Genomic DNA, 25,911 nt, shown 5'->3' on the forward strand with positions numbered 1-25,911 from the left:
GGGCCGCAGGGGGTTGTCCGCCCGCTGCACGCACAGCAGCCGCAGCCGCCTCGCGCCTGGTCCCGCGGTCGCAACTTGAACCGCAGCCTCCGCGCCGCCTCTGCTGCTTGGTTCGTGGATCGGTTCCTCCGGCACACGGGCTCCAGCCGCGCCACAGCTGCCTTCCAATCCCTCTAGCCGTCCCGATTTCCTTGTTCGGCCCGATTCAGCCCCGAAGATGGTGGACCGCGAGCAACTGGTACAGAAAGCCCGGCTGGCGGAGCAGGCGGAGCGCTACGACGACATGGCCGCGGCCATGAAGAACGTGAGTTTCTCCTCCCCTCCCCCGCATCGCCCCAGCCCATTCGCCGACGCGGGCCTTCGCGTGGACGGCCCAGGGACTAGTCGCCTGTCGCGACTACAGGGTTGGCCGCCCCTCCTCGCTCAGTGAGGGGACAGGGGAACGTCTCGATGATGGGAACCCGGGTTGTGACGCGGCCTCTCCCAAAGTGTTCGCGGGAGCTGGCGTCGCTGCCTCCGCGGCCCTCCCCGGGCTCGGGCTGGGGCGGGGTCTTAATAGGGCAGGTCTCGGGAGCAGGGTCCCTGGATCCCGCGTCTTTGGAGCTGCTGGGGATCTGAGCGGGGGCCGTGGGCATCCTTTGTGCCCCACTTCCCCCTCCTCCCAGCCTGGGCGTGGGGGCGGGGGACCGCATGGATGCGGTTCCTCTTTCTCTCCCTGGTGTCTGGGCGGCGCCTTTCCCATTCACTGAGCAGGTCTCCCGGTTTCCTAATACTTACCCCCCTCCCCAAATCTTCCCCACTGCTGCTCCTGACAGATCCTTTAGAGTCTCCCCGGGAAAAATGTAGTCAGGCTCTCCTGAAAACCTGGGCTCAATGGTGCAAAGTCGAAACCTCTTTTTTCACGTTTTTCTTAACAAAAGGCTCCTCTTTCTCCATTTCCCAAAGCAAAGTCCTCGTGCTTTAAGGAAGGGGGAACGTTTGTCTTGCTAGCGTTTTTCATTGATTGTTCTCAACCTGTCATCTCCATTTTTCCCTAATGTTTTGTATTGAAAAGGGTAGGTATTGTCTTCAAAATAAAGGTTGTGAATTTAGCTGACTGGTTCAATTTGTGACATGCTGTTTCTTTTTTAAATACAGGCACACATCTGTTGAAATTCCAATAAGTTGAAAAAATACTCTCTGATCTGATATTGCAAACAAAGCGGTGGTGGGAGGCAGTATCAAGTCATTCCAGAAGATTCTGCATTTGTCATATTGCAGAGAGCCTAGACTGGGTGGAGGCTGGGAGGAGTTATTTTAAAGGGGAAAAAGTCTTTTTTATTTTTTCCCAATTTGTTTTGTTAGATACATCTGAGGCTTTTTTTTAAAAAAGCTAGCGCATCCTCATGCTGATGAAAAGAGAATACTGATCTCCAGTTGTCGCATTTTGTATAGGATGCAGATTCCTGCCTGTATTGCACCATTTTGTCAGTAACACTACATTTATCTAACGGCCTGTCAACGACTTTGATACTCGAGGGGAGGCATGGAGCCATTACTAAATGAAACATGGCAAATTATCCAATTAATGATTTAGATTTCCCACTAACTTAATATTTAAATTCCCGCCTTATGTAACCAAGATTTTAAAGTGTACCTCCAGCGTGAGGTGGATTTATTTAGAAGTGTACCTTGCATGTTAAATCTGTTTAATGAAGCAGTACAGGTATTCAGATTCCTGAATAATTTCACTAGTTCACAGAGGTGATAATGCTTTTATATTTAGGCCAGCTATGTGAACAACAAAGATTTTTTTATCTCACTAAGGAAGAACATTGGTTCTGAAATTGGTAGTACCACTGTATTAATATGTTGCCACAGTTGCTGTCTTAAAACATTTTAAAACTAGAATGATAGAAGTTGCACTTTTAATAGTTGGAAATGTCTTTAGTTCATGTCATTTAGATTCTTCTAATTTTTCCATGTTTCTAGTTTCACAGGAAAGCGAGTGACCTCGCACCTATATCCATAGCAACCCAGTGATGTCACACACAATGACACAGAGGCTGCAATGCACCTAAGGGCTGGTAGGGAGTATGCAAATGGCATTTGTCCAAGGTAATGCAGAAATTAGCTGATAAGCCAGGTGGAGTTGAGTACTTCATCTCCCACCAGATAAGAATTGGTGCAAAAATAAGAATTTCATTTATCCTTAGACATGCAAATCAGTGACCTACAGATATGCTTATTCATGTTCCTATTTCTAGTTTTCTCACAAAAGTTGATAAGATAATTTGTATTTTTAAAGATAGAAATTTTAAACAAGAATGTTTTATGGTCATAGTGTAAGGATGGGCTGTATACTTGGGTTTATAGCAAATTTACTTGGCAGGTTTTAATAAAAACCTTAAACAGTTATGACTTCCCACTAGGTCATTTTCAGTAAATGTTAGGGAATGGGAATCTATTACAAAACACTTTGGGATTTGGCAAAGTTCTCTTTTGCTTTATTAATGCTTCTGCTCCTTGATGGAGCTTGGAGGAAAGAACAGTTTGTAAAATAAAGCAGACCTTTTTTTTCAAACCTGTTTACTGTGATTTTGAAGAAGTACGTTTACCTCAGTCCTCATTTTCCTCATCTGTAAAATGGGTCAGTACCTATTTGAAAAAGTTGTGAGGATTAAATAAATGCAGTAGGTGCTCAAAAATGGTAACTATTTATAAAACTTTGTTTCTTCCTTTTATAAAAATCATCTCATCATGAAGCATTTGGAAAATACAGGAAGATATAAAGAAAAGACTCAATCCTGCCACTCCAGTGAGCTCTCTGAAATTGCCTTGCTGATAGAGGGATAAAACTTACGGGTATTTAATAATATTATCCTAGTAATGACACTGTTGGGACCTGTGCAACAGAATGGTAGTTGTATGTGGGTAACCAGGAGAGAAGTAACATGTAGTATTCTGAAAGGAAAAAAGGAAGTTTAGTCTTTTAAGATAAATGTGTAGTCTTGTATTTAAGGAGAGAGTGAATACTTAGATGATTCCTAGTGGTTAGAAAATACTGTCTTGTCCTTTGGATTTTAATAGCCTCTTGAGAAGTTAATATTCTAAGTAGGCTACTGATACGGTATTTGCTTGGGGGGGTGGGGAGAAAAACGTTCTGGGCTACTAATTTTGTTGAAGTTACTGGGTTAAGCAATTTAACTCCGTGTGTGTGGGGCATTGGTGGCAAAAAGCTATCTTAATTATATTAAAAAGTCTTCCTAGTAGAATCGATATACTTTAAAATTCTTACTATCTTAAGTATTCTGTTTTTCCTACTAGCTCTTCAGGAGGCTAGATCAATAGCCATTATCGCTAATGGAGTAATACCTCTGAAGACTCTTCAGAGGTGGACTTCTGCCAGCCATTATTCTGAGTCATGTGGTTTCAATTGTTCTTTGGGGTGGAAAGAATACAGACAACATTTTGCTTTCTATGTGTTGTCCTTCATGATAACTGAAATGAATATTAACTGCTTTCTGTAATTATTAAAAATCTCGTATGTATCTTTTTTAATTAGTCGTTTGGATAACTGCCAACATTGGGGAGGATTTTGTCCCTTAGTAGTTGGGGGAAGCCTTATTTATTACATCAAACTCTAATTTATTTAAAAGAGTGGAAAAAATGACCTTGCTTTTATTGAGATAAAAGTCACATAACATAAAGTGTACAATTCAGTAGCATTTAGTATATTCACGATGTTGGGAAAAAATGAGGAAACGATATCTTTAAAAAGTGATAATGGTCTGGCTATAGCTGGCTGGATTATAAAACATAACCAATTCAAGAATGTGTCAGTAATGGAGGGCCCACAACAGCGTAGCCAGTGGTAATCAGTATCTCTTTGTTTTCTAACTTCTGAACCATTTCAGCGTACATTTTAAAAAAGGACTTAGCTAGGTTTGTATTTCCATTCAAGTTATAGAGCTTAAAAACCATACGACGTTCACCCAAATAAATAAGAACAATTTACCTAAAATCAGAGCAAGCTATTCACTATTTGGAGATTACGGAAATGGTGCTGGTGTTCATTGTACACCTCGTTTTCCACCAAGGCTGACTTTGGTAAAAATGGTTTCCCTGCTGTGTGGCAGCAGTCCCCTGAGGAACACTGTGCAGTCCTGAGAGCTGTGAGCTATTCACACATGGAATTCTAAACTGATGGGATTCCCTTCAATAAGAGATGAAATACATTGTTTTGGTGCTTCTGAAGCCATCAGGAGCTTCTCACCCCATGTCACTAACCCTAACCCTTTTATCTGGCAGGACATCTGATTATTTCTATATTCCCTACCAGATTCCATGGGATGTGAAAGAAAAACAAAGACCACTTTGCATGTTTAATAGTCAAGGGGGGGGAATCACATATAAACCACTATCTTTTTGTCGTATTTTCTAAGCTCTGTTTCTTAGTGCTTGACCAGATATTTGAGACTGTAATTTTGGGGGGCTGTATTTGTTGTCTTCGTAGGTTTTAAAGTCTGCCAACCAGTACCAGCTGCCTTAGGACCTTTCATAATCTTTTTCTGTTGTCCCCCAAATCCCATTTTAGATATTAGCTATTATTTTGGTTCACTAGCAAACCATATCATCTTACTTTAAATTGGTACTTGTAGAGATACTTGAAATTTTGATTTTACTAATCTATGAGTTTGAGTAGTAAAAAAGTAGTTACAGGAAAAGTGATAAAGAAAAATTCCCAAAAGAAAGCTTTAATTTTAAGATAAATGGTTAAATAACTGGTTTGGTCCCATGGTTTTGCAGAAACAATAAAAATTGTAAATCTGAATTTGCATGAGTTTTTTTTCCTTTTTAAAGAACCGGTAAAGTCTAAGCCAAGATTTCATCACCCTTTCACTTGTAAAGGTATGTCCCCCAGGGGTAGGTTTTTCTTTACCTCAGTTGAATACTGTTAATGTACCACAGAGCATTAGTTGGGTTGTGAATAGGTAAATAGAAATGAGAGTGTTCTTACATATACAGATTTTTAATGTGACATTAAAAATACTAATTTCCAAATAAATTCAGTGGTCTTTTTTTTTAATCTTTGGAGTGAGATATTTTTGGAGAGCTCTAAAGCCAGACTTTGAGTAGGGCCTAGGTGTAGTGTCCCCTCTCCATAATTCTGTTACTAGAACGGGTGTCAGAGCTGGGAATATGACAGTGACAGCAGTGGGCAGCTGAACATGTAATGACAGTAGTAGCTCAAGAGGAATCCCTTAGCGGCCCTCCCCCACTGCTGAGGGAAGAGCAGCTGCAGTTGTGGGGAGAAATGAGAGGGCTAAGAGGTAACAGGAGATAGGCTTAAAAATGCAGGTTTGTTTTGAAAGAGATCATTAAATTTCTTTAGCTTTCTGAAAGCAATTATTAATACCACACTTAAGCCACCATATTTAACCTAGATTAGGAAACAAAGTTGCCCATGGTGCCAGTACTTGGAGGATGTAGAAATAAGCTTAACATTATTTGACTGAACCTTTCAATTCAATACAATGCTCCTTTTGTAGCAGTTGAACATGGAACAGTGCATGAGTATATCTGCAGTGGAGGCCCAGCGTGGGTAGTAGCCGCTGGAATAGGCCCGGACTCCCTGCCTCCCTGCCAGTACTTTCACATGAGGCCTGCCTGGTACCGGTAGACTGGTGGATGGTTCTTTTCAAATCCTGCTCTGCTCTTCACACATGAACCACATCTGGCCTTTTCTAATTACATCTGTGTAATAGAAATAGAAACTTTAAAGTTTAGATACTGGATTTTTTTCCTACTAGGTTGAAAATGACCCAATCCAGAAGGGCAAGGAAAACTTGATAGGAACAGTGGGAAGGGGCATTCTGAGGCAAGGAAAGCTAGTGGGAACAAGTGAGCAGGGAAGGAATATTCTAGAATATCTTGAATTTTGGCATGCTGTGGTTTTCTAAGGGAGTCTGGTTTTTGGAAGGCTGTTATCAGTGGGATTGACAACTGAGTGGCTTTTAGGATGCTAGAAAATTTGGGGAAAAAATGACTAACATTGTCACTAATGATGTCCCCATGGAGGGCGATTTCCATCATGTCTTTGTCTACAGAGTTTAGGCTTGGTTTTTCTTGTTGCCTTTTTCTTTTGACATTTCAAGGATATTTTCTGTCTAGTATTTTCAATGGCTGAATAATCCTATGGATGTGTCATAATTTAACTTTTTTATTTAGCATTTAGGCTGTCCAAATTTATAAGTAATATTGCCATGAATATCTTTGGGTCTAAAGGTTTCAACACAGTTTATGCGTTAGGATAGAGACCCAAAAGTGGAATTGCTGAAAGAATGGCCTAAGAATAATTTTTAAGGATCTTGAAACCACCACTACTCAGTATCATCTCTTAAAAGTTTTGAAAAATGTAATTGTTTGAATAGGTATTATATACATACCTATTCAAAATTCAAAGGATATGCTATTGCTCTTTGTATCCAAGAAGAAAAAATGGGGTTGAAATGGGGGAAAGCTTGACTGCTAGCTTATTTGGCAAGTCTCCCTTTTGCTGCTTTCTGGTGGTTGGAATGATTGCCTTAAAAAAATACGGAAACCTTCAGATTTATATAAAATAAAGATGACTAGGTTATATAATATACCCCCACATATAACCAGCTTCACCATTTGGCAGCATATTGGCCTGTCTTACAGCTACATCCTTTCATATTCTTCCGCCCCTTTGGGATTTACCACCTTGGAAGATGGCTTTTTATTCAATTAAAATTACCCATATTTGCCACAAATGCTCAACTTACCAGCGGAATCTCTTTACATTCAAATTTGGCAACCTCAAAGTATATTTTCTTGCTTAAAGCTTTTAATTTAGTTAGCAAATAATTATTCCTGGAATTTCAGAGGAGTGCTTCTTTTCAGAGGGCACCATGTGCTGCTTCCCTTCAGCCTTTACTCGGGAGGGGTTGGTGGAAAGGCTGGGTGGGTCACTAGTGGGGAGGGGAAAGATGGTGGCAGTGTCTGAGGGTTGAGAGAAGAGTTCTATCATTACAGGACTGTTCATGCTTCCTAAAGTTTTTACTGTAATTTTCTTTGAAAGGACAACAAAGGTAGATTGTTTGTCAGTTCTAGCCTTTATCACTAATCCAATAGAAGAACTAAAACCCAATTGATTTGTTGAGGACAATGAATAAACAAGTTTTGCTGTTGTTTGGCTTTGTTGCTTGCCAAGCATTTTTTAAAAAATCATTTTGCGTTAAAGTCAGTATACTACTGAGTGGGTGGGTGATGGATGGATGGAGAGGAAAGAAGGGAGGGAAGGAGGGAGGGAGGGAGGGAGGAAAGAAGGAAGGAAATATACTGTCTGGACCCAGTCAGCCTGGGTTTGAATCTATGCTCAGAAGTACGGAGCTGACCAGAGTAATGATATAAATAATTTAGATCGGTATGCTGCCATTGTATTTATTTTTTAACGTTTGAAGGTCCTGCAGGTAAAGACTTGAGATGTTTGGAACTTGATTCATTTATTGAGGAACAGTTTTTTTTTTTTAATCCAGTAAGTGGATTGAATTTTTAAATGCATAAAACATTTCTATTGACATTACTTATTTAGAACTATGTCTAGCATATAGATTCTCAAAAACACTGAATTATAACTAGTTCTTATTTTGGATATATGGGACTCTTGCATTTTGATCATTTTTCTCTTCATAAGCTGGCTGGCTATATATATATATATATACACACACACGCATGTTATACATACACGTATTTTTAACAAATGATGATTAAAGACAAACGTTTTAGCATTTATATCTGTTGTGAAAATCATCAGTACCATTATTTACTGCGCTGTTGCAGTACAGCATTGCTCTGAAATGTAGATGAGTGAAACTAAGCGTCAGGACCACAATGGAAAACTTAGGGTACATTTTTGTTACGACTTTTTAAAAATATCTGTTCTGTAGATTTCTGCACTGACTAAAATCTTTTGGGGAAGCTAGAAGATTGTAAGTTACACACTCTTAGATAAAATACTGTAATACAATTTGACATTTACTGTCACTTGGGAAGCATCGTTATATACGTTTTCCACTTAATTTCACAACAGTTTTATAAAGCGATACACTCCCATTTTACAGATGGAAATGTGTAATTTGCCTAAGGCCTGAGCTAAATTTTTTTTTCTCTAAATCCAAGGATCTTTTAATAGGTTTTTTTAGTTTTCAGAAAAGAGTCACAGGTAATATATTTATGGATACTGGTGATTCTTTAGCTGTTGTCTCATTAATTGACTTATTTTCATTAATTTTAGTAAATGTTCCATTGTCTGCAGAAGCATGAAAAAATCCTTTAAACTACTGTATATTTAAGTTTTTCATTTAGTTGTGCATGAGAGGGTCGTTATGTAGTGTAGGTTAAAATACAGAACAAATTTCCTTTAGTCCTAAGGTATATTACTCAACATGAGTGTAATTTGGTTTATTGTAGAAAACATTTGATCCCCTGATTGTGGTATGTTTTAAATATCATTTAACAAAAGAGGACTTCAGATTTTTAACGTGAGGGGGTAAGTACTGTAGGCTTTGCCATTGGAGTCTTATAGGTATTTGCAGGAGGTGATAGATTACCACTCAGAACTGAGTGAAAGCATATACCTCACTTGAAAGAAATGGGAGGAAGCTGTGACCTTTTTGTACATCAAAATAATATGCTCTTGTGTGGAATTCACAAGCTGGAGTGTGAAAACATGTTTTGAGGGGACTTGGGTGAAGATCAAAGAAAAAATGATAATTGGAATATTTTGTAGACGTTCTAGGCAGGTAGGAGAAGTGAAGGATACTGATCCAGAATCACAAAGGGAAGACAGAGTTGTGATGGGGGATTATTGAACATTTGTAGGACTATTCATTCCACACATAAAAATTGAAGTGAGCCCAGGGCTGTGGAATCATTGTGGTCATACTGAGCATTAGGGGATATCATTTACTATTAGGGGGCAGTAGCATTCGACTAAGTATGGTAGCCTCAGGCCTTCCGGGCACCACATTAGTAGTGAGGTGGTATCCCCACTCCTAGACACCTGAACTCCCAGTACCACATTCTCCATCAAATACAGCTCTTGTTTCCTAGAGGAGGTGATGCCAGAGCAGTATCTTGGGGGTCGAGGTGGAGGGTTGAGGGGAGAAGGAAAGGTTGGAGGAAAGAATGTTCAGATAGGGAAGAACATGTTTAGCTTTGGGATGTACAAGGAGCAGAATCTGTTCTATGATTATTTATTCACTATTGGTTACACTTGGAACCACTGCAGTAATGTGCCTTTGGGGGAATAGTAGGAACTGCGTCTAAAGAGGTAAATGGGCCAGTTCATGAAGGGCCTTGTGGAATTTGTGTTCTTAAGCTATGGAGAGTGATTGAGGAATTTTTAAGTAGAAGAGAATCATCATCTGATTTTAGGTCTTGAAGAGAGCATTGGTAACAATGTGGAAATTGAATAGGAAGACAAGCCAGCGACTGGAAGGGAGACTGATTAGTCTTGTAGGGTCTAGGCTGAAGCGACGCCTGCCTGGATGAGGACAGCAGCCTTTGATGGCTGAAGACAGAACAAAAAAGGAAGGAAAAATGATGGGCAGGATGGATTAAGTAAGTCGAGGCCATGCTGAGTTTGAGGAAACTTAAGTGGAGGTAAATAGAAACACCATGGTTTCATGTTAATACTAGAAAAGCACTTAGAACAATGTTTGGCAGAGTGGGCAGTTAGTGTTACCTGTTACCTGTTACTAAGTAAAATGTTTATTTTTTGTTTTATTTTTTTCTCCCCATCCTCCCGAGTAAAATGTTTACTGAAGACCCACTGATGACCAGGCTCTGGTCTACGATCTGAGAATATAGCCTCTGCCCTCATAGTGGGAGTCCACCAGGTAAAATGGAGAGTTGAAGTCAAAATGTGCAACTCTGGGGAGTAGCACATTAGTGACAGGAATGAGGAATAAAAAGACTTAACGCGTAAGAGTGGATATATATGCAGCAAACCAGGAAAGAATGCTAATAAAATGAAGACAGTATTAAGAAAGGTAGGAGTAGTCAGCTGCATTAGTTCTTTTTTTTTTAAATCATGTTTTTTTTAAGACAACTTTTTGGGGGTGGGGAATATTGGGGAACTGTGTGATTCTCCAGGGCCCATCAGCTCCCAAATAGTTCTTCAGTCTAGGTGTGGAGGGCGCAGCTCAGCTCCAAGTCCAGTCGTCATTTTCAATCTTAGTTGCAGGGGTGCAGCCCACCATCCCATGTGGGAATTGAACCGGCAACCTTGTTGAGAGCGCTCACTCCAATCGAGTCATCCAGCCGCCCCTGTATTAGGTTTTTTTTTTATGAATTAAAATTCAAAATGATGATGTAAGATAATACTGGATATGTGAAATAGGAAGACATTTGATGACTTTAGTTACAGTGGAATGGGATGAGGAGTGAAAGAATGTTGAAGAAATGTTTAACAAATACAGAAAATCCTTGCTTAACACCAATCGGCTCGGCAGCTTTGAGTGAAATAACATAAGGAAACCAAGGTTACCACAGGCTGACTGATGTAAGAGTTAAGTTCTTATGGCATCTCATCAATGTTACAGTGAAATGACTTCAGGGACCTACCTGCTGTGTAGACTAATTTTCAGAAACTGGATTTTGAAGGAAATGGAAGAGATGGGATTAAAAGGCACCATTTATTTTAATACTGTAATTGGACTATTACAGTATTAAAAGAAGAGTAGGAGAAGGGAAAATACGGGAAAGAGAATGACTGATGGGAATATGTTGGAAGGGGAAGAAGCATCTTGTTGGACATACTGGGAGGAGGCAGGGAAAGGTGCAGTTGTAAGGGCTTTGAAATTGGCTTATCTAGTGGTTACTTTGTAAAGTAAGCAAGGATTGCTAGGCATTGAGTGGAAGGGCCCAGCTGAGGTTAAAAAACCCTTAATTTGTAGTGACTACAATCTGTACTTATTTTTGTTGGTGTCTCTGTCTTTCCACCTTGCCTATATTTGGGGTATAAGAGTAGAAAAAGCCTGCGTGGTTGGATTGATTGAGCACTTGGGTGTTTAAGAGTTGATACAGCAGAAGGACAAGGCCTAGGAAAGTTGATATTAATGCAAAAATAATGGAATTGATGAATCTTGATGAACCTTGGAAGGAAGGAATAAGAATAAAGCCTAAAGGGAAAGAGCTTAGAGAAAAAGGGGAGGGTTCAAGAGTAAGTCCAGTAGGTGGGAGTAAGGACTGGTATTGGAGAATAAGAGTTTGATTTGATTTTCTTTTTTTTGATAGAGAAAATACTGATTTTGACATTTTATTCAAATACCAGTCTGATCACACATGGGTCCAAGAACACTCAAATAATAAACCAAAAAGAAACAGATGCTAAAGATTGGTCTTCAAACATGATAGCCAGTGATGCCAGGCTTGCCTGTGATCTCGCCAACCGACATAAAACCACATCCTCACCTCGGTGGCCACCAAATTCAACAGAGCTTCCTTAACTGAGCTGTTTGAAGCCACCAGTCTGAGCACAATAGACTATTTTTTTCAAGCTCTGAATGTCTGTAGGGATCTCAGCAGGGGTTGGAGGAACCAACCCAACCTTGGCATAGTGCCAGAATGTGGCCAATCGAGGCTTCGAGTAACAGCAGCGTTTAGCAGTGCCGGGGCCTTCTCTGAGAGCTTCCGGACAAACTGGGCCGTGGTTCTAGGATGGAAAGTCAAGAGTTTGATTTTAAAAGTGGATGATTCTGGGGCCGGCCCAGTGGCTCAGGTGATTAGAGCTCCATGCTCCTAACTCTGAAGGCTGCCGGTTCAATTCCCACATGGGCCAGTGGGCTCTCAACCACAAGGTTGCCAGTTCTGCAAGGGATGGTGGGCAGTGCCCCCTGCAACTAAAATTGAACACGGCACCTTGAGCTGAGCTGCTGCTGAGCTCCCGAATGGCTCGGTTGGTTGGAGCACGTCCTCTCAACCACAAGGTTGCCAGTTCGATTCCTGCAAGGGATGGTGGGCTCCACCCCCTGCAACTAGCAATGGCAACCGGACCTGGAGCTGAGCTGCGCCCTCCACAACTAAGACTGAAAGGACAACAACTTGAAGCTGAACGGCACCCTCCACAACTAAGATTGAAAGGACAACAACTTGACTTGAAAAAAAGTCCTGGAAGTACACACTGTTTCCCAATGAAGTCCTGTTCGCCTTCCCCAATAAAATCCTAAAAAAAAAAAAAAAAAAAAAAAGTGGATGATTCTGAATGAGGTGATTTGGGGATAATTTGTCAAAATCAGTGAGATAACTGAACTTTTGTTTATAATTAATTTGGGGAATAGTCTTGGATAATGGAAGTATAACCAAAGGTCTGGACACAGGTAAATGGTCTTAAAAGAAAGTGAACATGACATTAACTCCAGGAAGAATTGTAGAAGCAAAGCAAAGGCCTGAAAGAGGAGATTATGAAGGAGTCAATATGGGTTTATGAGAATCTGTTTGATCTTTAATTTCCATGTAACTAATTTTCAGAATAGGATTATTTGACTACTAGCAAAAGGAGTGCTAGAACATAGTATATCTCAATTTTTGGAAGACATTTGATGGGTGTTCTCATGATATGTGGGGTTAAATAGCAATCTGCAAAGCTTTGAAATATGTCCTAATTGTCAAAAAGTGAGATCACATTGGAGCAGCCGGTGGAATGTAGGCCAATGAAGTTACCTTAGTTTTTGCTTAAAATCCTGTACCTTGGCTCCAGATTCAACAGGTCATTACATTGGGTGGAGATGGCGCTTAAAATAGTGCTTGTGGGGAAAATGACATAGGACCTTTGAGATTGCAATAGGAATTAGTAGGAGTTGTCAGCAGATTTGATTTTCAGAAGTTAATTTATGCAGAAGTTAACACTGCAAAAGTTGAAAGAAGCATGTTTTTGTTTCTGTCAGTCTGTTGGTTGTATAATAGTTTTGGTCTAGACTAGCTCCAGTAGGCTGGATGAACTACAAAGGCCGGGGAAGGTTCCTGATCTACAAGCACTTTCCTTTTCGAGGAGGGTACAGCTCACAGTGGCCCATGTGGGGAACTGGCAACCTTGGTGCTACCAGCTGAGCTAACCGGCCACCCCAACACAAGCACTTTTCAAACCTTTGCATGCCTCGTACTTGCTAATGTTCACTAGCCAAACCAAGTCACATGACCAAAGTTCAGCTCATAGGGGTGGAGAAATATATTCCATTTCTTGATGGAAGGAACTGCAAAATCCTATTAAAAAGGAAGGAGATATATACAGGTTTGGTAGGGACTATTTGGGCCATTTTTGCAAACAGTCGGGGCTGGATACATGTAGATTCATGTTGTCACTTAACAAACATTCAGAAGTGATTGTTAAGGTACCATGGTGATTCATTGGTGAGTGAAATGTGCTACCTGCCCTTAAAGACTTTAGGGTGTTTTTTTTGTGTGTGTGGCAGGGAGGTACATAACAGCACAAGGCATTAGAAATAAGAAGATAAAAGGGGCAAGGTAAAAGTTACTAATACATAAGAGTAAGCAGTTACTAGTTCTTCATGAGAATTTGTCAGAAGGCTTCAGGAAGTAAGTGTAGTATTTGAATTAGGCCTTAAAAGTATATAGAGAATTTTTCTTCATGGGTTCTGGAGGTAAACTTTTTAGGTGGCTGGGAAAGCATGGGAGCAGAGAACTGTAGTATGAGGAAGAACAACTCTTGGATCTGGTTCTGGGTGTGGATGGCTTGGAGCAGGGTTTTTCTACCTTGGCACTATTGACCTTTGGACCAGATTATTTGCTCTTGTAGGGGGCTGCCCTGTACATTGTAGGACGTTCAACAGCGTCCCTGGCCTCTGCCCAATAGATAATATCTCAATGGAGTTGTTTTTAAAGAACTCCTGCACTATGACGTAGTTAATGCCTCACTTTCTCACATACCAGCTATTTCATTTCTTCCCCAAATAGATCTATGATAAAACTAGAAATTATAAATATTAGCACATTTGTTTGCTGAATTCTGAAAATAGCCCAGCTGAAGTTTGAAGTTTTGTATTCTAAATAATAGGCCAAAGGGTACTGGCAAACGAGCATATTTGGGGGGAAAGCCTCAGAATGGTGAGGGGAATTGTGTGCAGATCATAGAAAAAGTAAGTAGAGAAGACCAGGAACATGCAACTATCTTTACCTGTTTGAAGAATTGATTCTGGCCCGAAGAGGTAAAATTCTTAAGGCTAACAAGTGGCAGCTGGAGGGAGATAACGGACGTGAAGTCCTTCTGGAGGTGGATACAGGCCGAGTCCTCACAGAAGTTGTGCAGGTGTAGGGGAAGGAAGAGTTTGGTATGCGTGTAGATTGTATTTTGGGAAGTGCGTTACTTTAGTATATTTCCCTCCTTGACTTTTTTCACATTGTGGTGGGATTGAATGCTTCGTAATGAAAAATACCATGGTAAAGAATGTAAGGTTCTTACCCCTTTTCATTTGTTTTAACTGTACCTGAGCAATAAACAAACTTTTCTTGTTGTCGGTTTTGGAAAGGGTATTGAGAAATACTAACCTACATCAGGATCAGACTGCATAGGAGTTTATCTGAAGTCAGAAGAGAAGGATTAAATATAAGAGCTAGAGATCTGTGCTCTCTGCATTGAGTTTTTGTGTTAGCCCACATATTATGAAATATGAAGTATTTGGAATTCTAAACTCATCAAACAAATGAGTTAATACTTAATTGCTGGTATGTGTGAAAATGCTATGGTATAGTACAGTAAGTTTATTTTTACAGCTTTAAATTGAGATAAAATTCACATATACAGTTCACCCATTTAAAGTGTATAATTCTGTTGTGTAACCACAACCATTACCTAATTCTAGAACATTTTCATCACCCCAGAAAGAAACTGTGTATCCATTGCAGTCACACCTTACTCCCCCAACCCCCCCCCCCAACCACCAGCCCTGTGCAATCACTAATCTATTTTCTGTTGCTATAGATTTGCTTATTCAGGACATTATACAACTGGAATCATGCAATAAATGTGTGGTCTTTGATGATTGTATTTCACTTAGCATAACGTTTTCAGTGTCATCCATGTTGTAGCGTGTATGAGTACTTCATTTCTTTAGGCCTGGATAGCAGTCCATTGTATGGCTAATACTGCATTTTGTTTATCTGTTCATCATTTGGCATTTGGATTGTTTCCACTTTTTGGCTGTGTTGACTAATGCTGCTGTGAACATTCGTGTACAAGATTTTGTTTAGACATTCTGTTTTCATTTTCCTTGTATATACCTATGAGTGGAGTTGCTGAGTCATGTGGTAACTCAGCATTTTGAGCATTGTGCTTCAGCTCTGAACCTGGAGAAATCGGTATGTGTGGATCTCATGAGGTACTGGACCTTCAAGGGTAGGGCTGCTCGGGGAGAGTATTTTATAAAAAACTTGCCCACCTTGGTTAAGGTGAGTAATGGAAAGCATGAGGGATTTTGAGCCATTCGATTTGGGTTCCCTTCTTTGGCTCCGAGTCTTAATTTTCTTAACTTTAAAATGGGAATAACAATACTAAATCATAAAGGATTATCTGGAGGGCCAAAAGGGGAATTACAATTTTGGTGAAAAACATATTTCTGATATTACGGAAGTTATTTAGAAAAATACAGAATAGATGATACTTCCTTAACATGATAGAAAAAATATCTTTTAAACCAAGGGAAATATTTAAGAATGAAACACTGGCAGTATCCCATTAAATTCAAAACAAAGATGCTTATTACAAATATCATTAACACTGTCCTTGCAGTAAGATGTGATACAAGTACAAGAAATAACAGTGGGAAATGACAAGTGACACTTGGAAACTATAAGATTACTTATGTAGGGAATAAACTGAAAAATTGTTAGAATTAATATGTCAATAAAACAGCTAAAATCTATAGCTTATATTTTATATATCAGCTGTAATGTCTATAATGACATGATGAAAGATTTTTATACAACTAAAATAAGTTTTTTAAAAAAGATTCTTGGTGGAGGGGGTGTGGTGAGCACAAAGCAACAGATGTGGGTTTGAGTTCGTTGTTTATATCAGTAAACTTGTTTAAGGGCAGCTGGACGGCTCTGTTGGAGCACGAGCTTTGAACAGGGTTGCTAGTTCGATTCCCACATAGGCCAGTGAGCTGCACCCTCCACAACTAGATTGAAGGACAACGACTTGGAGCTGATGGGCCCTGGAGAAACACACTGTTCCCCAATATTCCCCCAATGAAATAAATAAATAAAATAAAAAATAAACTTGTTTATACAACTACTGACTTTGGACTTTTTGAAAACTTGGTTTTCAAACTCAGCTTTACACTTTAATTGTAGATACGATGAACGGCAAATTATGGAGAGGGGTTGTTTGAATAGGTACTACTGGTAACAAGTGAAAATTCAACCTTCTCAACCTTGGCTGCCTTTCAGCTACTGTTTTCAGACCCTTCTAGAAGTATGCTGATAATACAAATCCTTTTGTGATGACTATCTAGAATTCCATTACCTGGGTGTATCATAACCTAACTAATATCTTATCAAAGATCATTTAGGTGGTTCCAGACTTTAGCTGTTTAACTAATGTTGTGAATCAATTTCCAGGAATGGAATTTCAGTCAAAGGTTTTGAACATTTGTGGTTTTGATAGTCGTTTCCAAATTGCCCGCTGTAAAGGCTGCACCAGCTTCCAGTTTCCAACAATGGGTGCAAGTGCTGTTCACCCTGGCTGTCACCTTGACGATGAGTCATCAAACTTCAAGTTTTGCCAATCTGATAGGAGAAAAACCAACATTTCTAATGAATGAGGTTAAATACTATACTTGTATTTTTCTTTCAACTGTCCATTCCTTTTGCCCATGTTTTTTTATTACTGGTTGGTCTTAAATTCATTTTAGGGGGTCTTTATGTATTAGAGAAATTAGCCCTTTCTCTGATGTGTTGCAGTGTTTAGATTATCAGGACTTTGCAGGGGAGAAAGCACAGAATTTGAAGCCAGAGGGCTCCAGTTTGTGTCCCTGCTCTGCTGTGTGTTAATGGTGTGATTAGAAAAAGTTAGGTCTCTTCATCATGCCTGTCTAGTAAGTATAATGTCCCCTGTAGGGTAGTTGTGAAAAGAACACAGGACTTGGTGAGCTTGGCCTGGAGACCTTGAGGTTGGCCCTGAGTATGCCATGGAAGTTTCATGATTCTTCTAGGATGTTCCTCTTCCTAGAATGTTTCCCTTCTGCAATTTTCCTCAAGTGCATGCTGCTGGATTTAAAAAACCCAGCTAAAGTTGTTATTTCCTAATTAAAATATTCTTTGAGCTTTCCAGGCAGAGTTTTTGCTACCTTGATAATACCTCTGAGACTGGTTTTCCACTGTGAATAAGCTTGTGTTTCCTCTTCGTGGACTGAGCATCTTGAGGATAGCTCACTGAATTTGGTATCTGTAGCACGTGGGGCAGTGTGACACATGCTAGATGTTCAATGAATGCTTGATGAATTACCTGATAAGGAGTGGCTTTAAGTATACTTCCCTTGGCATCAGACCTTATGCGACATATCCAGTTTTCTAGAATGAATGTGTTGGAGGTCACCAAGACTGTCCTACCAGCTGTAATGATTCGCTAGGGCTCAGCATAGGGTCGCACTCGCAAGTTCTCAGATGCCAGCCATGGGTCATCTTTGCAAGCAGACCTCTCTAAAGATAGCAGTCTTGAGCCTGTTTGTTTTCTGCACAGAAAAGTTTAAGGCATTTTACTCAGATATGAGAGACACAACTTCAGATCATTTTCAAAAATTTTAGTTAGGTCATCTCTGGAATAAATGATTAATTGTATTCAAGCCAGAACAGTGTCACATTTATTTACAGTGGTATCAGTGAGTTGAAGATAGAGCGCTTTGGGTAAAAAGGTTAGAAAACTGTTATTCTCACAACAGTTTAAGAAATAGAACTCCCCAAATCCCAGCTGCTAAGGAACCAGACGTTAATTAATTAGTGTCAGCTGTTCTCCCCTAAGAGTTGAGGAGAGAAACCTCATTGGGGCTGGTCACAAAGGCGCTTTTGACGCTGCCTACAGTGTGCTGACACCATGGCCCTACCTGCACACGGATGCCCTTCTTGTATCTTGTCATCTTACTTCTGGTTTGGGGAGGGGTGTTTGTATATAGCAGTCACTGCGTGTACCTTTATCATGGTCTGTTGCTTGGCCTTTCTGGTGATTGTATTCCAAACCTGGGAGGACAAAAAAATACATGAAAGCCAAATGTCAAACTTAGTGTCTACTAGCTTTTTGTTTTGAAATAAACGATCTAAAAAGAGCAGTTTTAGGTTCACAGTGAAATTGAGTGGAAAGCACCGAGTTTCCATACTCTCCCTGCCTCCCCCCCCCCCCCCCGTAGCCTCCCCCACTGTCAGCATCCCAGAGGGCGACATTTACAATGTACCTGTGTGGGCACGTCATCACCCAAAGGTCCACGGTTTACCTTAGGGTTCACTCGTGGTGTTTTACATTGTATGGATTTTGACAAGTGTATAATGACGTGTATCATACAGAATAATTTCACTGCCTTAAAAGTTATCTTTTCTGCCTGTTCATCCCTCCTATCTTATTTGGATGTGAACTTCAGTTCTTTTGTGGAGATTTTCAGATTCTTAAATCAGTTTTATGTTTACCACCATTACTGTTATTGTGTAACATCTACATAAGGTTCTGTAAGATAGAAATACATTTTAAATAAAGTAAGATAAATTCAAGTTTTATCTAAGATTAAAACATTTAAAGTTGCATTCATTACAGTTTAAACTTCTTGATAAATTGAGGGATTTGTGAATGACTTGGTGCTTTAAGACTGAGGGTCAGAAAGTCATTAAATAGCTTTCCAAGAATCTCAAGGGTTGCTAATCTTAGGTAGAAAAGATTTCTCTCCTCAACTCTTAGGGGAGAACAGTTGACACTAATTAATTAATGTCTGGTTCCTTAGTGGCTGGGATTTGGGGAGTTCTATTTCTTAAACTGTTGGTGAGAATAACAGTTTTCTACTATTTTTACTCAGAGCTCTCTATTGAAAAAAACTTGAACTTGAGCTAGTATCACAGGAGTTAAGAAATGAGAAACGTCAATTTTGTTTTTTTTAAGCAGAACACATAATGCTAGAAGATACAAACACCCAAGACAATAAATTTTTGAGACGGTATTTACAAGTGTTGCATTCTTAGAAACAATTCAGTGACTTTTGAAAAACATTACCTCTCTTCCCAAATGATGCATATCTCACATCTTCCCACATTGAATAGTTATTCTATCTTGGTTAACCCTTTTTTGGACACTATGGGAATTCCAAGTTTTTTGTCCTTTTGAAAAATTCTCTTTTAAAAGTAGTATGGTTGAGATCTATTTTAATGTAAAAATCATAGGTTAATTCTCATATAAGTCATTTTGCTCTTAAGGATTTTTTAAAATTCTGATTTAAGGTTTTTAGAGGAGGCTTACTTTCCTTTGAGCGGACTTTTTCCTCTTAGTTTTTCAGTGACAGAACTTCTGGGTATGTTCCAAATGTGGTTGAGTTACTGTATCTAAAGGTGATGTTGGCATTTCGTAATATCCAGGTTCAGGTTTGTCTGAACCTGACAACTAGACAAACTTTCCCTAAGCATAGATTGCTACCTTTGGGCTCTGCAGCCGAACTTCATTTGCTTCAGGAGAGCTGACGGTATATAGCTGGTGAGGTAATTTGAGCTTTAAATAGTTACTGGCTCTTGAAATAAGGACAGCATGATTTAGGGGAAAGGCCAGAACTCTATCTCAGCGGCCTTAGGCACTCTGGCTTCTTGCGTGGGAGACAGTTATCAGGTTACACTAGAGGCAGGTAGTCTTCGGTGAATATAGGCTCGAGTCCTGTGGTATCGTGCCCAGGCCTCGGGGTGGTTTGAAAGCCAGTCGGGGGAATTTTGCTAGCTATGTGATACTACAGGTTGTGGAAAGGAAGTGATACAAGACAGGTGAGGAAGTTTCAGCTTAGAACAGAGCAGAATGAAGTGGAGAAGACATACTTGATATAGGAAGATAAGCTAGGAGATTATGTAAAAGACTGAGAGGCCTAGGGGAGAATTAAAATGCAGGAAAATTATTCAAGGTATTCTCAAAAATGCTCACATCTCTAGCATTTTACTGTGTCAGGAGCACTTTATTGTTCGTCTGATACACCCTTAGAATAATAACCTTAGGAAAGAGGCAGAAATCTCTTTTTCAGATAAGCAAACCAGGGAGGGCCCAGACTGATGAAATGGCTTGCTCCCAAGGTCATTTAGTAAATGGTGGGATTGGGAAAACCCCTGTCTTCTGGGTTATTTGAATATACATCAGAAATCAATAGGAATGACAGTGGTCTGAGGGCTGAGAACAGTGTTTCCAAAGCACAGAATTGTATGTGAGATATTAAAGCCTCCTTATTCAGGAGAAGGGGTGTTTCCATAGGATGAGTTAGGGGTTGTGGAGCAGAAAGCTCCTTGGTCCGGTTTCCTTCTGCTCTGACGTCCAGTGGACCAAACCCTGCCCTCATTCTGCGGTCGATTGCACTTAGGTCCTATCGGATAGAGGTACTGGTGTTTCTAGCGTTGTAATGGAGAGTCAGTAATGCATAGTAACATAAGAGAAACTACTGATCAGTTCAGGAAATACTTGAGTGAATATTATTTGCTGGATATTGTGAGAATTAGTAAGCAAGGCATGATCCATTTATTCAAAGCTTGCAGTAAACGAAGAAGTATGATTTGGTTTACATTCTGATTTAATTATCTCTACTGTTAAATTATACAACCAGTTTTACTAAGCGTAACCTTCCCCCACGCTACCCCTTCATAAAGGTGGAGTACATACCGAATGTTAAACGGTTCAGATAGAGAGAACAGTCTCGGTGCCCCAGCACCGCCCTAGTGCCATAGTTCAGCACCCCTTTGGATTGTACCCCCTACCCCTCACATCTATAAGTGATACAATGTTATGTAGGAGCTGTGGTTGCTCCTCGCAGGGAACAGTGAGGACCACACAGGAGCCAGTTTAACTGGGAGTGGACTGCGGACAGTGGGGGAGATTCCGTAGGGACAGTGCTATTGACTTGGTTCTTGACAACTGTGTTTTCCAGGCAGGAGCACTGGAAAATCTTCTAGGCAGGGGCGGGAGAACGAAGGGCACAGGTACATGAGAGGCTGAGGCGAGGGAACCCTCTAGGGTGCTGTAAGACCTAGGACGTAGGAATGAGCTGGGATTCCTGAGTTGTGACTTAGCCGTTGATTTAGGATACACCAGTTTAGATATGATAGTTAACTAGACAGAAATGTAACCCTGAATAGGAATGACAAGTAAGAGCTCTATCCTTCTTGTAAAATTTTCTGTTTCGTATGGTGGTCACACAATACCGTGTTTCCCAGAAAATAAGACCTAGCCGGACAATCAGCTCTAATGTGTCCTTGGAGCAAATATTAATATAAGACCCGGTCTGGTATAGTATAAGATCCGGTCTTATATAATAAAAACTGGGTATAATATATAGTATAATATAATACAGTATAATATACAATATAAGACTGCGTCTTATATTAATTATTGCTCCAAGGACACATTACAGCTGATGGTCTGGCTAGGTCTTATTTTCGGGGAAACACGGTAGTATATGGATGGCTCTGAGATCGCAGAAATCAGGTAATATAATGAAATGTAGTGTTAGTGAGTTGATTTATTATAAGCAGTTTGGTAATCATAAAAATAAGGAACATTGGTGTGCTGTTGCTTTAGTTTCCTCAAGGTGATTAATCTTTGGGACGATGAAGACCCTTTAGAAATGCCTGATTCCTATTGCCCACTCAGCTCAGAAGTACTTTGCTCTCCACTCTTTTGTATTGTTAATTCTACTTCCTGTAAAACGCTGCAACAAATACGTGTTCCCCAAGTTGCTAAAATATCTCAGTGTTCAGACTTAGTCCCATGCCCCCAGTTTTGACTTTCTGAGATACGTAATTCATAAGATCTTAACACAAGAGCAGAAAAGCATCCTTGTTTCTCAAAAGTCAACTTGAAGTTGACTCAATATATTCTCACCCAAAAGGGATGGGAAACTGAAGTAGACAGGGCAAGATTAGGAGGAAGCTGTCATTCTGTTCTCTTAAAAAGAATGTTGAGGTGTATATTATAAGCCATCTATACTTAAAATCCCTAGGATCAGTGTGCATGTAATATTACATGAGAGAACTGTTGACCTTTGCAATTTAGATTAAAATTTGATTTGTCCTCTAATAGCTGGACTTGATAGTTCTTTCATGGAACAGCTATGTGCTAAGCGTGTGTCTTCAGGAGAGAAGCAGGGGTTCAGGCCCCATTGAGCCAGCTGCTATTTTTCCCCCTTCTCTGTCGCTGCTTCTACCTCTGTTCCCCTTCCATGCACCCGCACAGCCTGACTTTTCGTCTGTTAACTGTTTTAGTGGCCTAAATATACGATGAACTCAGCCGACACCGACTGTACCATAACAACTCTTCATTCTTTCCTCCTAATAGGTGACAGAGCTGAATGAGCCCCTGTCCAATGAAGAAAGAAACCTCCTTTCTGTGGCCTACAAGAATGTAGTTGGGGCTCGTCGTTCTTCCTGGAGGGTCATTAGTAGCATTGAGCAGAAGACGTCTGCGGATGGTAATGAGAAGAAGATAGAGATGGTCCGTGCTTACCGTGAGAAAATAGAGAAGGAGTTGGAAGCAGTGTGTCAGGATGTGCTGAGCCTGCTGGATAACTACCTGATCAAGAATTGCAGTGAGACCCAGTATGAGAGCAAAGTGTTTTACCTGAAGATGAAAGGGGACTATTACCGCTACCTGGCTGAAGTAGCCACTGGAGAGAAAAGGGCGACTGTCGTGGAGTCATCGGAGAAGGCCTACAGCGAAGCCCATGAGATCAGCAAGGAGCACATGCAGCCTACTCACCCCATCAGATTGGGCCTGGCTCTCAACTACTCCGTTTTCTACTACGAGATCCAGAATGCCCCCGAGCAAGCGTGCCACTTGGCCAAGACCGCCTTCGACGACGCCATCGCCGAGCTCGACACTCTGAATGAGGACTCCTACAAGGACTCCACTCTCATCATGCAGCTCCTCCGCGACAACCTAACGCTCTGGACAAGTGATCAGCAAGACGACGACGGCGGGGAAGGCAACAATTAAGGCCCCAGGTGGACTGGCAGCGCACGCTGATGCTACTACTGCAGTCTTTATTTTTTTCCCATGAGTTGGGGGTCGGGTGGGGGAGGGAAAGGGAGGGTGACCTTCCTAGGGAGAAGCCCACGACCTGTCCTGTCTTTGATCGCCTCTTTGACATTTTTGCCAAAATACCACTAGTGGAAAGTCAGGCTAGCTGTGCTGGTATTGGAGTAGCAGTCTCACACCGGCATATGGACTGTTCTGTAGATTAACGCAAGTGGAGCTGTCTTTAATTTAACTTATTGCTAGATAATAGGGTTTTAAGATGAAACGAAACTTCAGTGGAATGGCCCTCATTCAATAAGTTCTGTGGTTCCAGTAAGGATTTTTATGTACATATGCTCTTGTCTTAAGTTTTGGGTACTTTCTATCTCATCTGTTTTAGCTGTGCATTTTTTTCAGGGTGTACTCTACCAAACATGGAATAGTTTAAATCCCAAACTGACAGACTTAGAACATAAGGTATATGTACCCTTATGGTTTAGGCCTTGCTAATTTTCTGAAGTCTCTGATTAGTTGACAGTATTAACACTAAATTGCAGTTTACAGTATTTCTACATTACAGCCATATGCGACATCAAGTCATTGATTGTGCGTTTTCCTTTGCTAGTTATTTTGGCTTTCCATCCGTATTTAGCCTGATCCAGGGTGGTTTTCTCCTAGGCCAGAAGGCTGCCTGAGGAACATCAAGGCTCCTTTAGGTTTTGGTTAATAGGTGCTTGGCAGGTGGCTGTGGGATTTTTGTCTTTCATTTTAACTTACATCCACCACAAAAAAATCACTTTAATAGAAACGTTAAACACCACAAAAATAGAGAAAATTCAGGTCTGTATGTCATTTACCGTGTTGATATTTTCAGAGAAATCCTGATTTGTAAGCTGCCACAGCTCATTCCTCAGGGATTACGCTGCCATTTCACTCTTCACTTGAGTCTTCTGCACTGTACCTTATGTGAATGCCACTCGGTGGGGTTATAGAATCTGGGTGGTGGTTTTGAGAAAGTTGGTGGTGCAGTGTATGAAAATTCAGGTGCTAGAAGCTTACTGGTAGAAAAATCCAAAAGGAAGAGCTTTTCATAAACATTCTGTCTTGATTTCGGGAGCCTTGTAAGTGTGTCAGTTTTTCCTCCTGAAAACACTCTTTCCCCAAGGAATTGTTATGAGAAAACAAATTAAAATCATTCTTAGGTAATAAATACTTAACTCCTATTTGACCAAAACTTTTTTCTATGTATTTTTTTTTCTTTAATCAAAGCATAGAAATCAGAGATTCATTTTTCTCTTGTAATCAGGGCGTTTCGGAATTGAAGGAAACCACATTGCTATTTCCACAAATTTTTCAGTTAGCCTTCGGCCCTTTATTCTCATTCTGGATAAATGTCTGAAAACATAATCTGTTGCATGTGTGTTTATTCACCTTTTGTATACGATCATTAACAGTGTGAACTCCCGAGATAGGTGATGACACTAAACTTGTTTTATTTAGGCAAGAAGGTAATAATTGAGGAAAAACTGACACTTGTTTTGCTAATACCAAAATTGAGCTTACAATTATGAAATGAATATGTTGAACAGGATCCAGGTGACAGGGAAGATAGAATGGTGATGATACCTGTAACATTGCACAGTCTACCCAGCATGGCTTTCCTTAGAAGGTCCCCTTCCTTTGCTAGAGCGAAAGTCCCCATTAAACTGAACCCTACCAGAAGAACGAATAGGAGAAAGCGAGCATTCGTGCCGTTACAGGGCCCTCCAGTGAGTGCCAGGAACGCAAGAGGATTTGGGGGGTTAGGTGGGGCTTTCCTTAATTTATCTTCATGTCCAGTGAGCAGTGTTGTGTCCTTTCTTGTAGCATTTGGAAATGATTTACTGGAATTACAAAACCTATTTTTCTTTTCAATTTCAGCTTTGGCTCTGGCTGCTTTTTAGAATAATGCAAGATAAAATCATACCTGAGGGCTAAAAATGAAGAGGGAATGGGAGACTTGATATTTAAGCAGCTTGAATGGTTTCTTTTCTTTTCTTTATTTTTAAAGAAATGCACTTGCCTATGATACTGTCTCTCCAGTGAAATGATTACTCCATTACTCTATTGATACAATATTGTGCATGCTAGTGTTGTATTTCTATACAGTAGCTTGAAATTTATTAACTTATACTGTAGGTGTTATGTATTCCTATGACAAAAAAATTAAGTCTTCAAATTTTTTAAAGTTTTTTTAATTTAATTTTTCCTTTTGGGAGTAAAGTTTGCTCTACCAAATAGTGATTGTAACAAATTGATCTGTATTGGATGTTGCTATAGTGACATGCAGTTATATATTTTGTTTTTAAGGGGGGGGAGCAAAAGAAACACCAGTGTTAGCTTAATCTTAATGTCTGGTGTTTGTCATGGTGAAATTATAACTATTACAGTGTAGGAGAACAGTGACTGTTCTCTGAATGAGCCTTTGTGCTTTTTGTCATGTTATGCAGTGAACTCTTTTTAAGGTCTAATCAGTGATTATTTTTCCAACTCCGTGTTTCTCTAAGGAATTATTTCACACACGGACCATTCTTAGCAGTTTTCCTCAGTGATGGAATATCATGAATGTGAGTCATTATGTAGCTGTCGTACATTGAGCAAATAAACTTACAGATCTGATGTCA

The 25,911-nt window shown here is 40.2% G+C and overlaps 1 protein-coding gene and 1 long non-coding RNA gene across 2 annotated transcripts; both read left to right on the forward strand.

The window, feature by feature from the left end:
• YWHAG (tyrosine 3-monooxygenase/tryptophan 5-monooxygenase activation protein gamma) lies at positions 1–25,911 on the forward strand. The gene is made up of 2 exons (XM_033110363.1): positions 1–304; positions 22,571–25,911. The coding sequence occupies exons 1-2, from the start codon at positions 218–220 to the stop codon at positions 23,225–23,227; spliced, it is 744 nt and encodes a 247-aa protein (XP_032966254.1). The 5' UTR covers positions 1–217; the 3' UTR covers positions 23,228–25,911.
• On the forward strand, positions 1,766–4,770 carry LOC117024801 (uncharacterized). The gene is made up of 3 exons (XR_004423512.1): positions 1,766–2,097; positions 2,746–2,844; positions 3,307–4,770. It is a non-coding gene; the product is annotated as an uncharacterized LOC117024801 (long non-coding RNA).

This window comes from Rhinolophus ferrumequinum, chromosome 7, assembly GCF_004115265.2.
Source record: "Rhinolophus ferrumequinum isolate MPI-CBG mRhiFer1 chromosome 7, mRhiFer1_v1.p, whole genome shotgun sequence".
Lineage (NCBI taxonomy): Eukaryota > Metazoa > Chordata > Mammalia > Chiroptera > Rhinolophidae > Rhinolophus > Rhinolophus ferrumequinum.